Here is a 16745-nt window from a genome sequence, read left to right as displayed (position 1 = left end):
GTCCCACTATTGCCAATCCCTTTCTTATAGTATTATGATAAATGTTCAGGATCCACTTATGAGTGAGTACATGTGGTACTCAGATCTTTGTTTCTGTGATAAATCACTGAATATTATAGACTCTAATTCCATCCACAATGCTGCAAAGAACTTTATTTTTCTTTATGGCTGCATAATATTCCGTCGTGTAAATGTACCACATTTTCTTTATCCAGTCCACTTTCAGTGGGCATCACATTTGGTTCCATGTTTTTGCTATTGTGAATAATGCTGCAGTAAACATGTGTGTGCAGATATCTTTTTCATAGAGTGATTTGAGTTTCTTCAGGTATATTCCCAGAAGGAGGATTGCTGGGTCATATGGAAGATTGATTTTCAGGTTTTTTTAGAAATTGCCACATTGTTTCCCACAGAAGTTGTACTAGTTTACATCCCCACCAACAGTATAGAAGTATTCCCTTTTCCCCACATCCTCTCCAGCATCTGTTTTTTTTTTTTGAGTTATTGATGATCATCCTGACTGGAGTTAGTTGGTATCTCAGTGTGGTTTTAATTTGCATTTCTTTGATGATTAGTGAGACTGAGCATTTTTTCATGTATCTGTTGGCTGCTCGTATGTCTTCTTCTGAGAAGTGTCTATTCATATCTTTTGCCCATTTTTTAATAGGGTTGTTTGCTTTTTTCCTTTTGGCACATTTGAGTTCCTTGTCGATCCTGAATGCTGACCTTGGTAGATTTTAGTCTATCTTCTTCCTAATTAGTTGTTAGCCAGCAAAATCCTTGATTAAGTTCTTTGTAAAAATCAGTGGGTTCAAGGTTTCTCAAACTTTTCCTCCAAATACACCCAGATAGAGAAGAAAATGAACATGCACTCATGGGAAGAATTGGGCAGATTGGCTCAAAACAACCTCAGGGAAAACTTTTAGCGTGAAAAATGAATTCCTATTTATGAATTATATTGATAGTTTTTAAAGTTAAAAAAATCAGGATATCATTTATATATATAACTTAAAATTCACCATTTTAAAATGTACAAATTTATGGTTTTTTGGTATATTCAGAAGGTTATGCATATTTAGAAGGTAATGCAACCAAGTGATGTTAGTTTTTATTATACAAATGCTTACTATGGACACTCCAAGAAAATACTCTTGCTTCTTGTCTTTGAGTAACTGTGAATGATCAGGTGACTTCTGAGAGGACTTTATATCTTTTTTTTTTCCAAGTTGGAGTCTCACTCCTTTGCCCAGGCTGGAGTGCAGTGCACGCATGCTCACAGCCACCCCAGCGTTGACCTTCTGGGAGCCAGGGATCCTTCCGCCTCGGCCTTGCAGGTAGCAGGAACTACAGATGCGCGCTACCACACCCAGCTATTTTTTATTTTATTGTAGAGACGGGGTCTCGCCAAGTTGCCCAGGCTGATCTTGAAACAGCGCGGGCTCAGGCAATCCACTCTCCTTGGCCTCCCAGTGATGGGATTACAGGCTGAGCCACCGAGCCCTGCTGAACTTTATAACTTTGAGAAGCTCAGGACTACATATTCTTCCAATACTAACAATAATTAACTTTTCAATGTATTTTGCATGTCTTTTTTTAAAAACCAGCTAACTGAGTTATTATGAATAGTTCTGGTTACTACTAACTTAACCTGTGTCCACTTGCAGTTGATTATAGTAAATTCACTTAATTTCTAGATTACATTTTTTAAGCTGTCTAGGACCTTCTGTCAGACAATGCAGGAGACAAAAAGTTAAGTCCCCTGCCCTCACAGGACAGTCTTAAAGAGAAGAAGTTACAATGACTTTGGTGTAGGGCTGCTCAGTTTCAAACGTAGACTTTTTGTCTAGGTGGAGAAAAATACGAGAAAGGAGCATACACATATTTTAAAGTAGATATAGTCTAGAATGTGGACAACACATGGATTGCATTTTGACTTAGTGTTGTTAAATCACTTTTATCTCAGTGGTGTTAATTCTTTGCAGGTGTGGATTGATGATGTGCTTGAAGATAGAAAATTCCTCCTTAAAAATTCTGGCTTTATTTTATCCCTGTTTGTTTGGAAGTAATCCAAGTTTAACTTTTGTGGTGCTGAGATTCTATATTTCAGACCTTGACCTAAACCAATGGACCTGAGGTACAGTTAAGAGAATGGGGCAGGAGCATTTGGCCTGATCCTTCGCATTCTTTAAGGTCTTCAGATGTAAACTCCTGATGACTTGACAATACCTCAATACAGTCATGAAAGGCCCTGGCAGGATGAAATTAATGTATTCATTGTACAACGTTAAATACCACAGTTTTCGTAACTATTTTTGACATTTCTTCTTTTTCCTGGTAACTTAAAAAAAAAAGTAGAAGCGGAATGGGACTCACTCAGCCTGTGAGAGGCCCTGCTAAGGTGTATTTTTCAGAATAAGGAGGAGGAACTAGATAGGCTCTTGAAGTTCCTGATAGTGTTTAGTGATTGTTTTCCAGGGCTCTTGTATGGAAGTGGGCACCAGTGTTCTTCAGAGCAGTGACAGTAGTTACTGACATTTTTAGGCCATTGAACAATACTTGTACATATGTGGATTGTCCTTGTTAGCTCTTTTGATGAGATTGTAGCCCAAGAAGCCAGTTAAAGTGTGAGAGAAGGAACCAATGAGTCCATCATTGCTTTCAGCAATAAATGGTGATTTTTGACAGAGCTATTTGCAGACTACATCGTGCAAGTGACAGAATAATCAGCATAAACATATAGATGCTTTGTGTGAATCAAATACACAAATACAAATCTGTGGCAGAACCTGTATGTGAGAATCCTGTTATGTTGAAAACATCTTGGCCAAGAAAGCCTAAAATGGAATCAGATTGTGTGTTGGGGGTGGGGGAGATATGGATATGATGTGTTCTAACAGCTTACAAAGTAATGCACTCTGTCGTGGGATATTAAGTTTGGATTTGATGTTTGTTCTGATGGAAGATGTGAAATGAACTGGGGAGATAGCTCTCTGTGCTTTATCCAGATCCAGTGAGTAAGGAAGAAAAACAAATTAGTAGTCCTCACAACAAGTTATGCATGCTGGGTGAAGAGGTCTTTTTAAATAGCATGATTCTTAAACAGTCTTTAAAAACAATTTTTAAAAAAATAGTCTTATTTCTGGATATTTTGATGAACTGGGATAAGAAAAGGCAGAATACTTGCCTGAAGGTACAAATAACTTTTCCAGGGACATTTTAAAGTCATATTTATAGAGACCATTGAAGGAGAGAGACTTATACCCTTGTGTAAGTTGATTTGCTTAGTAAAGTTATTAAGCGACTTGATTGGAGATATATTTAAGTTAGCAAAAGTGAGAGCTTTCACCCTGTTCCAGACATTTCACGTAAGGACTCCTTTCTAGATTTTATTGTACCAGTGGTCTTGGAAATAAAGTCATATTTCTTTAGATTGGTCAGTCATTTGTGCTTTTCATTGCCCTGTGCTGTGAAAAAGATATTAGTCATCACTGAATTCATGAAACAATTTACTAGTAGTAGAAAAGTCTGCTTTCTTTCAAGCAGAGATAGAGAATTGGGAAATCTTGTATACTTTTCATGTAGCCTTAGGAAACAATATCGTTTAATATAATTTGTGAACAGCTGTTTTTTATTGTACCCCAATTTTTTTTCATACTAATCATGGCTAGATTGTTAAAATGTCCATTTAAATTCTGAGAGTATTGTATAATTCTGTAAAAATAGGAGAAGGACACATGAAATTTGGCGTACACATTTGTTAAGGTTAATTTATGTGTCTTCATGATAGAACTCTGGAACTAAGAAGCTGAGCTTTTTACTTTGTTCATATTTTAGTCTACATGTAAGTCAGCCCTCCTTATTCATAGGTTCTGGACCTGTAGATTCAACTAAACTTGGATTGAAAATATTCGTTCATTCATCCTTTCATTCATTCGTATATTTGAGTTGGAGTCTCACTCTGTCGCTCAGGATGGAGTGCAGTGGCATTTTCACGGCTACCACAGCCCTGACCTGCTGGGCTCAGGTGATCCTTCTGCCTTAGCCTTCCAAGCAGCTGGAACTAGAGACGTGTGCCACTACGCCTGGCTAATTTTTTGACTTATTGTAGAGATGAGATCTTGCCAAGTTGCCCAGTCTGGCCTCAAATCCCTGGGTTGAGGCAATCCTCTAGCCTCCACCTCCCAAAGTGCTGAGATTACAGGCATGAGGCACCCCACCCTGCCTTTAATTGAAAATACTTTCAAAAATAGCAGTAACAATACAATGTAACAATATTTGCATAGTATTTACATTGTATTAGGTATTATAAGTAATCTAGAGATGAATTACAGTGTACAGAAGGTTGTGCATAGGTTATATGCAAATATTATGCCATTTTGTATTAGAGACGTGAGCATTCTTGTATTCTGGTATCCAAGTAGAGGTGTCCTGGGACCAGTCTCTCATGGATATTGAGATATATTATACTTTGTTTTTGACTAAATTCAATTTTAGTACAAGACTACTTTAATTTTGTACTTTTATCATTTTACCTACAGAATTTACATTAAAGAGATTTTTCTCTTACATGAAGCTTTACCTTCACTGTGAATTTATAGCGTGTGTATAATAAAATCAAAATTTGAGCATTAAGTTTATGAGTGAAATTTACCTGGAAGGCGGACAACTGGTCAAGTGGAAGATAGATCCAAGATTCAAAATAGGCCCCCATTAATTGAAGTTGTATTCAGAAATTTAGGTTAAATGGAGGCAGGTTGTGTGTAGTCAAAGCCAGACAGACTTTTTAAAGTGTGGGCAATAGAAGTGAACTGTCCTGATTTAGGGTGGTTGTGAAACTGAAAATCATGCCAGGTCTGAGCCCTGGCTCTGCCTATTCCTAGCCATATCATTTTAGCCATATTGCCTCACCTCTCCAAGAATGAAGATAAAGATACCTATCTGATTTTTGAGAGGATAAAATGACAATGTATTTCAAAGTGCTTGCACAGGGTGGCACCCTAGTCTGTTTCTGTTAACTTCATGAGTAAGGGGGTACTCAGGAGGTAGAAACCATTTTGTTCCATGTCTCTGTATTGGAGATTAGAGAGAGAGAGAGAGAGAGAGGGAGGGGGAGAGAGATAGAGAGATATGTACCATATTTATTAGTACTTTGGGGAGAGTTAGCAGTACTGGATTTGGTTTGGGCTCTTACCGTTTTTTCCTTTAGCTTGGTGACAACTGTTTCTCAATCATGACTGGCCTACAAGAGAGCCATGAGTGTAAGTTATATAATAGAAAGTACTTTATAAACTTGAATATCTTTGATAAATAAGATTTATAGAGAACAGAACGGAGGAGGAAGAGAGTATACACTCCATTCCCTTGCCTTCTGTGACCTTTGTCCTGTTAATTGTTCCCTGCTTTCTTCTTGGTATTTGTACTGGTTCAGAGTTCCAACAAGAAACATATGGCATGCTCCAAAGGGGTGATTGAGGAGAGGGTTATAAAGGAACTGTTTACAAAGTTATGGACCAGGCATAAGTAGCCTGTAAAGGCTGGTGCAGTAACCTGGGGCCAAACAATAGCTGGGTAAAGAGAGAGAGCAGTTATTGGAACCCAGAGAGGGCAACTGTAGAGAGAAAGTCAAGCAGCGAGAGCTGGTCCCTTTTAAAGGGGACATTATTCACCTATGCTCCCCCCCTACCCGGGAGGGACCTGGGAGAATAAATGCCCCCTTTTGTCTTGCTCTCTGGCTTCTTCTTAGCAGAAGACAGACGATACTAGAGCTGTTGATGAAATCTCTACCAGTCAGCCTCCTGGGGGTACTCAGCAAGACAAGAAGGTGGAGAAGGGGTCCCTGCATGTGTTTCTGGCAACAGGAAAATATCTTACTTTAGAGTTACTTTTTAAATTTATTTTTTCTTTCCTCTTGATACCTTCCCATTCACTCACATTCTGCTCTTAGTTGGAGTCTACATTAGTGTGATGTCTAGCATGTGGATGGTACCCACAGGCTCAGATCCAAAGAGGTGCTAGGTGTTGACTGCTCTTGCTTAAAATGATTTCAATGAAACACAAGCCAACATAATTTATGCTCTGTCTGGTACTTTCTTGTTTTTTGTTTTCTCTTTTTGGGGGGTTTGGGAGGGGGTGTCATAAATGTATAATAATTTCTCAGGGGATCAGGAGAAAGAGAACCCATTTACCTGATTCCCTTTCCTATTCTTCTTATACCATTAACCTCACAAATTAAGAGCTCTTCTGTTTTTGTTGTAGAAAAACTTGCAGAGATTCTGATTTGTTGATTATGTCTACACTTGGATCCTTAGAGCAAACCTTTGGCTCTGGAATAGTGATTATAAAGAAGCAACCTGGATTGGTTTTTTTATATACTTTTAATTGCTTGGGAGAGCAGTTGACACTAGTAAAAGATACTAGTTTCTTTTTATAAATTGTTTCTTGATAATGAGAAACTATTTTCTAGCTTTATTTCTACTAGAGATGGTAGATTTATATATTTTAAGTGTTCCTCCAGCATTCATGGTTGGAATTATAAAATACTCATTTTAAACTGTGGAATAATTCTATTAAACTGGTCTGATAGCATTTACATTGTAGTTGTTAATCTATATTTCAAGGAATTCCAGATAAGTTTATTTAAAGTAATAGGAAAATTATAAAGGAATCAGCTGATGTAATACCCAGGCTAGAAATCATCTTTCATTGTAACTGTGTGGTGGTTCTGTATTTATCAAGACATCTGTAGTCATTTAATAGTGCTTCTATGGAAATTGTAGTACTTAATTGAAATTTTGCGATTGTTTATAAAGATAGTAATGAAATCCAACCATCAGAAAAGCAAAATGAAATTAAGACAGATGTTGTATTCCTAACTTTTAGTTTTTTCTCTTTTCTTTTTTCCTTCCCTTTTCTTCCCCTCCTTCTGTCTCTCCCTCCCACTGTCCCTCCTTCCTTTTTCTCAACCTTGAGAAAAAGCCAAATAGGTACTTTTATTTTTTCACAATTTTGGGGGAAGGCAAAACCCTTTATAATTTTGGAAATCTCAAGGAAATTTGAAAAGGAATGAGAAATAGGGAATGAGAAGGGACATATGAAAATAGGTACTTGCATTTAGAAAAATGAACTTTTTAGATTCATAGATTTAGATTCCTTGTAGAAGAAAGATGTTGCCATTCAGTGAATGATCTCATCCTTCTGTCTTTCCTTCTTCCCATGGACATTTATAACTGTTAGGCGATTACCTTAAGACTTATGGTAACATAAAAGAAATATTAAAGATATGGAAAAGGGGACAGCATAGAAGAAAAATTCAATAACAATAAATTTCTGTATCATGTTATTGGTTTAGAATGGGCAGAAGGAAGAAGAGCCATTGTGACTTTCCTAATTAGATGCTTTTTTGAAATAGTTTAGGCAGTCAAACTCTCTAGAAATAAATACAGTGAATATTTGCTGTCTAGAAAAGATGATTCTTATCTTATTTGAATGCTGTGCTCTTTACATACACCATTTTAAAATTAGAAAAGTTGGCTAGAAAATTTTAGGCCTTTATTTCTTATCTCTCTCCAGATAACATTTGCATTTGTGTAAGTGCACTGTCATTTCCAGATCCAAATCCTGGCTAATCAACCCAGTGTCCTGGAAGCCTTTCAAATATTCTCCAGGGAAGAGAGCTTTGTCAAGTTTTTATTGTGTTCAAGAGATGCTGTTGTTGCCATTGTTTCTTACAAGATGCATGGTTACAAATCACTATCAAAATTCTATGCTGAGTGGCTTCCAAAGAGGTTTTTGTTTTCTTGAATGAGCTCTCCTTCAGTTCTGCTAAGTGTTCGCCATAGATGGCGTTTTTTTCTTTGGGTCATGCTCCTCTTGCCAGGCCATTTGGGGATGTCAGATCCGAGGCACTGTATCTAGTTGATTTATCTGGGAGATTGAGAAGGCATTGTGGTCTGATGAGCTGCTTTTGTCCATCTTCCAGGGACGGGAGAGAGTGGCAAGAGTACGTTTATCAAGCAGATGAGAATCATCCACGGGTCGGGATACTCTGATGAAGACAAAAGGGGCTTTACCAAGCTGGTGTATCAGAACATCTTCACGGCCATGCAGGCCATGATCAGAGCCATGGATACACTCAAGATCCCATACAAGTATGAGCACAATAAGGTAGGTGTGACTCTTCACTGGAACACTTGTCTGCACGATTCGCAATAATATGGCAATACAAATGCTCTTTTAGCATACCTGGAATGTGTAGTGGGTTTTTGAGATACACATTTTTCATCTCATTCTAAATGGGACTTTTAATGGACAGAAAGTTGTTTATAAATGTCTTTTTCTCAAGTCTTTAGTTACACCTATAAAAAGTAAAGTTGCATTCTTAGTGATGTCAAAGAAAGGCATATTTGGATGTTCAACAGTAAATATGTGGAAGTTTAAAACTTGAGGTAGGGAGCACATTATATTGTGAAGGAGACAGTTCATAAGTACCATATAAATTGCTCAAAGTGGGGGAATTCAAAGAGGCAGTAGCCTTGCTTTAACCTCCCACTTTTTGTGCTTCATTGAAAAAGAACAAAAACAACTTCAGACCATTCTGTCTAGTTTAATTTTGAATTTCGTGACTTTCTTTCAGTAGTACCACAGGTTTCATGTTATTTCAAAATGGTCCCATCTGTCACTTTCAATAACCTTTCCAACATGTCTCCCTGCAATTGTGTTAAAGTAATGGAAACTTTAAAAATTATCCAAGAAAGGATGAGGGTTAAAAAATTTAAATGTGCTGGGTGCGGTGACTCACGCCTGTAATCCTAGCACTTTGGGAGGCTGAGGGGAGAGGATTGCCTGAGCCCATGGGTTCAAGACCAGCCTGGGCAGCGTAGCAAGACCTTGTCTCTACAGTAAATCAAAAAAATTAGCTGAGTGTGATGGTGCATGCCTGTACTTCAGCTATTTGGAAGATTGAAGTAGAAGGACACCTGAGCCCAACAGGTCGAGTCTGTGGTGACTGTGAGCATGCCACCACACTCCAGCCTGGGCATCGGAGTGAGACTCCAACTCTAAAAAAGAAGAAAAGAAAAGTTAAAATTTAAACTTTTTAGAAAACAAGCAAATTCTTCCAGTATCTTCTAGCATTATTTGTCAGTTGAAATAGAAAACCAGTTCTTCCTCCCCAGGAGAAAACAACAGATACAACAAATAATTGCTTGCCTCCTTAATATTACTGAGATGCAATACCAAACAAAATTGGTACATGTGAGGGTGGTCTCATGTATGAATTTATGCTGCAGTTGCCTTACAGAAAACTCCTAGACAGGGTTTGAAGATCACCTAGGGCGTGACAGCCTGTGCTGAGGCCCCCAGCATGAGGAAAGGGAAATCTTTTTGGAATTTGTAGAAATGTCTTTGTAATCTACTCTCTTCCCACCTCCTTTATTAGTACTACCCCATGGATGCTGTCTTTGCTCAGGATTTGTATGTACTAATCTTATAGTAAGCCTTACCTTTTGTTGACAAACCACTATATTTGTACCTATAATTATTTTAGAACCTTCAAAAAGAATTTTCATTCTCTTAGTACTCTTTTTTTTTTTTTGAGTTGGAGTCTCACTGTCGCCCAGACTGGAGTGCAGTGGCCGCTCCCGGCCACTGTAGCCTCTACCTGCTGGGCTCCAGCGATCCTTCCACCTCAGCCTTCCAAGTAGCTGGAACTACAGGTGCATGCTATCACGCCCGGCTAATTTTTTGATTTATTGTAGAGATGAGGTCTCACCTGCCCAGGTGAGTCTCGAACCCGTGGGCTCAGGCTAGTACTCTTGATAAGTCTATTTTGAAGGATATTGCCATGTACCAGGGACAGTATTAATGGCAAGAAGTTGGGATGCCCAGTGTGACTCAACTGAGATTTGACTCACAAAAATGAATCCCTAGGTAAAATAAGGCAATTCTGTATACCTTCACTTCTGTTACCACCTCAAGGCTTCTAAAAATGTCAAATTATCTTAAAACCAGGCATTTATTTTTATTGGATGTTTCTTTGGTATTAACTCGTGGTTTCTTGTTTAATTGGTATTTTCTCACTTAGTTTCCCAATGGCAGCAGGAGTCTCTCCACAACAGAGAGACCCTTTTCAAATAAACCCTCCTGCTTTTATTTTCAAGAGTAAAAAAAAGATGGCCCAGTTTTGTGAGCCCAGGAACGTGGTACTGGAGCTAAATCAAGCTGTGTGTATATTTCTAAGCAGGCTAAACTTTAAAGGATAAAGATTCCCCCCACCCCCAACCTACCCCAAGAAATGTCAGTGGTTTCTGAAATAGATGGCATGTTTATTTCCTTGCAGTTGTGAGACAATTCTGTTGAAGGAGTTTTTGTTTGTTTTTTAATCCCAGTGACTTTTCCAGTCTATAGTAAGTTGATAATATGATGATCTGATGAATTCTGGTTGAGTTACCATGTGTACTACATACACGTACGCAAACACACACCACTGCCAATTTATAACTTTATAACATAATACAATCTCCCTGCATTTCACTCAAAACAATCTTTCTTGAATGTTCCAGAAGAATTCTTTAGGATCTTGCCGTGTTAGATTTTTGTATGAAGATCATTTATTATACAATCACGTCCATGGAGAAGATTGAATGGAATTTATGCCTTGTTCACATAACACATTGAAGAGTATTTAACACTGTTATTTTAGCTCTTTATGACAGTTCTGATTAAGTAGACCTCACTGTGTTGAATACTCTTCGGTTATAAAATGACATCATAGGCTGGCACAATGGTTCAAGCCTGTAATCCCAGAACTCTGGGAGGCCGAGATGAGAGGATTGCCTAAGCCTATGAGTTCGAGACCAGCCTAGGCAGCTTGGCGAGACCTTGTCTCTAATAAATTTTAAAAATGAGCTTGGCTCATAAATAAATCTCTTAGCAATTATTCTAGATTAGCATCTCTCAAAATGTGACCTGGGCATTCCTGGGGATTATTGAGACCCCTGAGGAGGGTCCAGGAGGCCTAATTACTTTCACATTAACCCTAAGACATTTTGTGTCTTTACTACTCACATCCTCTCATGACTGTGCATAGGCTGGTGTAATGGCTCAAGCCTGTAATCCCAGAACTTTGGGAGGATGAGGTGAGAGGATTGCCTGAGCCCATGGGTTCAAGACCAGCCTGGGCAACTTTGTGAGACCTCATCTCTACAATAAATGAAAAAAAATTAGCTGGGCTGGCAGCACATGTCTGTAGTTCCAAATACTTGGAAGACTGAGGTGGAAGGATCTCTTGAGCCCAGCAGGTCAGTGCTGGAGTGATCATGAGTGTGCCACTGCACTCCATCCTGGGCGACAGAGTGAGACTCCAATTCAAAAAAAAAAAAAAAGACATTATAAAATTTTATGAGCCGGGCTCGGTGGCTCAACCTGTAGTCCTGCGCCTTTGGGAGACTGAGGTGAGTGGATTGCCTGAGCCCGCGGGTTCAAGATCCGCCTGGGCAGCGAGACCTCATCTCTACAATAAATCAAAAAATCAGCCGGGCGTGGTAGCGCACGCCTATAATTCTGGCTACTCGGAAGGCTGAGGCGGAAGGATCGCCGGAGCCCAGCAGGCAAGGCTGCGGTGACTGGGAGCGGCCACTGCACTCCAGTCTGGGCGACCGAGTGAGACTCCAACTCAAAATAAAATAAAATAAACTTTTACAATAAAAAGGATTTTTCTCATACCACAGTTATCCTGTGAAATCTTTCCATATCTTTTGGTTACTTAACAGACTGCCTAACATCATGACATCAGTGTGTAATGACCTCCAAATTTCTCATGTTTAATCTCTTTAATTCATAATAGAAATTACTTTCACATTTGTTTCGTTTTCTCTACTTCATATACTTAACTCTAAAGCATCGTTGTTCCCTTTCTTCATCCAATAACTTCCTGAATTCTGCCCACTCTTTCCCTTTGTTAACGCTTATTAAGGAAATAATGTCTTCTTCCTGTTCAACTCAAGTGCTGCTTTCTCCAAGAGTTGTTCTCTACTCCTCCTGCATATTGTTAAGCAATCCTACTCTTCTTTAGCATAAACCATAGTGGAGTATTTCTAATTGTCCAGTTTGTATTGCTTATGGTTACTTGGGTATTGATCTTATTTTCCTGACTAGATTTTAAGATCCATGAAAGTAAATCTATGGTCAGTTCCTTCTTTGTATTCTTCATTGCCCCTGGCATTATATCTTGTACATAGTAGATATTCTAAAGCACTTGTTTTATGAATAGGTAAATCATTTGTGAACTTGAATAACTAACCATCTCCTCTTCTGCCTCCAAATTATTGAAATGATTATTTGACTCAGCAAATAACTTTTGAAATCTCTGTGCATAAGGGAACAAATGTAGAGATGAGGGATACAGAGAAGTTTAATCAAGATTGACTAGGAATTTACAATTGAAAAAGAGGGAAGGGCATATCAGAGGGAGCAGCACTTTGGAGGAGAAGGAATGGCTAGGGTAAATGTTCAGAAGAAGGTATATGCATGCAATATAGAAATCAGCCAATTTAACTTGAGCAGAATTCTTATAGAGGAGGACTGGAAAACGGTTTGGGATGTGCTTGTGAAATATCTCAAATTCAGATTAACTTTGAATTTTATTTTCTTGTGTTTATGACCTTGAATAATAATTTAGGTTTGGGTTAAAATTTTCTACAAAAATTTCTGGTTATAAAGCTAATGCTCTATTTTATAATCTATAGGACTTGATTAGCAGTTACACAGAGTGTAACCACAGTACCACATTCTGGTTTGTATTATTTTGTGGCACTAAAGATATAAAATAAATAAACATTTTGGTTTTTATAAAAAGCTTTTCCACACCTGCCATCATGCTGGTCATAATCTATAGGTAGTAGCATTAATTAAAACATTTTCTGTTCCTGTCTAGCATGACTTTGTACTTGCTTTTGAGCTCGTACATTTTATAAAGCAAAGCATAGCTTACAAGTTATATGGCCTTTTCTGAACTGGGAAACTGTTCACAGTTTTGCTTGCTGTGAAATTGGTTCTAGCTTTGGGAATGCTACACAAGAATACCGGGATTCTTATTTAGCTGACTGGAGGGTGCAGTGGTCGGGGCGAGGCCAGGTCCAATCAGGGATTGTAAATTCAGAAAGGGGCTTGTAATAAATTGTAATAAACTGCATACTTTTACCAAAATAAAGTTTAACTCTTCCTTGAGTGTGTATCTGTTGTTATGTTCTTGGACTTTCTTTGCCAAGTAAGTAGTGTTTACAGGTGAGCTGCTTGGATTCAGCCCAGGTGAGAATACATACATTTTAGGAATTCTGAGTATACTGTGAACTGGTTTGTTGATTCCTAAATATTATTTTGTCTTTTCCCTGAACACAGCTGTTGATAGCTAATGATGAAAGGGATTAAATATGTGTTACTTGATCAAATCAAAAGATACGTGTAAGACTCCACTCAGTGCAAGGCATTTGACTGTGAGATTACTCTGTTGTTTCTTTCCCAAAGAATTTTTGCCACTGTTTTTTATGGCTTCCTATCTTATACAGACATGCTCTGTGCTCTTCAGGTGAGTCTTTGCTTTGATCCTGAAATCACCTATTAATAAAAAGGAAGAGATATGAAGTCTCTGTGTTAATATGACTATGAAACTGTCTTGAATGATAGCTTTGGGAAGTGGTTCTCAGGGTTTAGAACCCTGAATTTTTATGTACTAATTGTCTGTACCAGGCAGTTGGAGTTCTTTCTGCATTGCCTGTTGTTAGTTATTTCATATATGCTTGCGTTATTTTCTCAATCAGGTTGCAAATTACCTTACAGTAAGCAAGCTTCTGATTTTATAATTATTTGTCTCCTCAATATGCCAGACATATTGTCGAAGCTTTTTTGTTCTTTGAGTGAATTGCTCCAAATAGCAGATTCTGGTATTCCTTATAGTTGACTTATAATTTCTGTCAACTGCTAAATCAGTGTATTCTTACGGCTATTTGGAAGTATTTATGAGCCTTTACTCCCTTTGCCAATTTCAGGAAGAGAAAATAATCTGATTAAATGCTTCTTCAGGCAGTGAATTTAAGACAGGAATTGAAGAAAACATAGTCTTGTGCTAATGTTGAGTGAACAATTTCACTTTTGTTTTGTAAACCAGTTTCTCCTTTTAAACTCAAAAGCCTTGATTACCAGTGCTCATTTAACACCTAGGACGCAGCTGTCTTTGACTAACTGGCCAGGCATTTGGAGGCCGGACATCTGTGTTTCCCTTTAACCAGGCATGGAGGGGCTCTGGGCATTCTAAGAAAGGACTTGTCATGGGAAAGTCCCTCATTAAACATATTTGACGCTTTCCGAATTTTCCTGAAAAAGCCAAGTTCTCAGAAACCATTTCTCATTTTCCAAAAGAAAAACGTAGCCAAGATTCTGGAGAACTTGCCAACTTATTCCTGCCTTTGATCGACTGAATAAAAAGTTATTACTTTTGCAACACGGGGGGATTTTCTTAGTTTACAAAATACTAAGCAGCTGATTTTATTTTAATGTTTTCTACCTGTATTAGAAACATAATAAAGGCAGAACTAGTAAGTATATATTTTTATCTATTCCTCTGAAGAGTTGTATCAGTCTAGGTTCTCTGCTTGCAAGCAACAGAAGCTGTTGCTGGCTAACTTAAGTAGATAAAATAATTTTATGGAAATATGGGCTCACTGAGAAAAATGAGGACGAAGCTGAAGGATGAACTCTTGGAAACTAGGGCAGGCAGGGAAACTCATCTGTGAGATGGATGAATTCTGGCTATTTTCAATTTTCTGTCACCCACCCAAGATTCAGATTCCTTGGAAAAAGTGCCTGTTTGGTATAGCCTGGATTTTCTGTGCTCTTTGGACACAGGAGGACTGAGCAATTTGATTGACAGTCCCTAAATGAAATTCAGTTGGTGGAAGAGGGGGAATTGTGCTGGCACAAATCACAAATCTCTACTGCAAAAGTCCACAGTCGATTTAGAAAATAAAATGAAACATGGATTCTCTATACAAATAAGCTCTCAGGTTTTACTTAGCATTTGCTAAGCCTTTCCTAAAATATTTCTTATTCTAGAGAGGGAGGAATTAAAGGAGTTAGATTAGTGTCTTAGCTATACATGAAGTGTAGCTAGCTGAGTTTGAACCCAAACACTGAATGTAGTAACTTTGGGATTGTCCCATTTCCTCCCTAAAGAATTATTCTCTAAGCCTGAATTTCTCCATCTATGCAATGGGACAAATAATAATAGGATTGTATCAAGGATTAAGTAGATAATGTTTGTGAAAATGACTTGTAAATTATTTTTAAAAGTTTGGAAGTTATTATAAGATGAATTGGCATTATGGAGAGAATGAATACTGCTAACTTTCCATCTTTATTAAGAATAAAACAAACAGGAAGTAACTTAAACTGTGTAACCAGATTAGAAGATAGCTAAGAAAAACCTCAGAGTGACAGTCATTGAAATGGGATACCAAAGTAGAGAAATCCTTATCTGGATGTGTTCAAAATATAATGTATTTTTAACATGTGAACTTCTTTAAAGCTATTTTGCTAAAATAAACCTAGACAACCTCTAAAATCCTTTTCAACACTATTTTTCTTCATACTGACTCTCTAACTCCAATAGTCTAAAAAAGGGATGAAATTGTTGTTAAAAGTACCTTGTTATAATTTACTGAAGCTACCTTTCTTGACCTTTGTCTATTCTACAGCACCTATGAAATTAAAAGGGAGAAAAAGGACACTAAATAGCAGATTTGCTTTGATGATGGTCTCTAAGCCAACAGGAATTTTTTTTTCTTTACATCTAAATCCCATAAGTGATTACAATATTTACATCTATGGTGGGTTCTTTGGATGTTCAAAGTTCAATATCAGATGCAGGTTTTTGTGGGTGATAGTGATTTTTGTTTGATTATTGGCTACGGGGCACCAAAAACAGCCTGTACTTTTTTTTATAAGGTAACTTTCCACTTTTTCTTCTACAAATCTTTGAGTATTTTCTTTTTAGTAGTCTAGAGAAATCTGGGAGCTTTTCATGGCCAACTTGATGAATCAACCACCTCTTTTTCTGACATTGGTTTACCACTTTCTTCTTTCTCCCTAGGACTCTTATTGGGAGTTGAATCATTGGGGAATTTCTGGTAACTACATCAACTTTCAAAATCCTTTTCTAGTATATTTTCTTTACTAATATGTTACAAATACTTTCTAGCCACATTTTCTTCTCCTCACTCTGTCCAGTGCAGTTCTTTATTTATTTTATACCCATGACAACCATGTACAAAATAGAAGATAACTATGAGATTTTTAAAAATCCCTTTTCTTGACTAATTAATCCGTGATCCCAAGACATGCCATATTGCGTATCTGAATGAATATCTGAGTTCATTTTCATCAAAGGAGAACTCTGAAACAAAGGAAGACTTCAGCAATAGACTGAAACTGATTTATTTTTTCTTTTTTGGTAACTTTTATTGAACTTCAGTTATTTACAGAAAAGTATACACATCATCGGTATTCTCAAGCATTTTTCTGTTGTGGGCACATTTGCATCCATATTTCTTGATCTGGATCTGTATGACCAGAACTTTGGAAGGCTCTGGATTCTCCCTTTCAGTACACACTCCTAAACTCCAAAGTGTGGCCTCTATGTTTACTTCTAATAATGTAGATCAGTTTTGTTATTGTTTGTTCTTGGTATGAATGGA

General features: G+C 37.7%; 1 protein-coding gene across 1 annotated transcript in view; it reads left to right on the top strand.

Moving 5' to 3' along the window:
• Window positions 1-16745, top strand: part of LOC103258399 (guanine nucleotide-binding protein G(q) subunit alpha) — a 300449-nt gene that overhangs the window by 105105 nt on the left and 178599 nt on the right. The window contains exon 2 of the mRNA XM_008056072.2: window positions 7979-8163. Within this exon, the coding sequence (XP_008054263.2) occupies window positions 7979-8163 (185 nt within the window). The remainder of the gene's footprint in view (window positions 1-7978; window positions 8164-16745) is intronic.

Source organism: Carlito syrichta, unplaced genomic scaffold (assembly GCF_000164805.1).
Source record: "Carlito syrichta isolate Samal-C Ts95f unplaced genomic scaffold, Tarsius_syrichta-2.0.1 Scaffold302089, whole genome shotgun sequence".
Classification (NCBI taxonomy): domain Eukaryota; kingdom Metazoa; phylum Chordata; class Mammalia; order Primates; family Tarsiidae; genus Carlito; species Carlito syrichta.
This window is presented reverse-complemented; position numbering and strand designations above follow the sequence as displayed.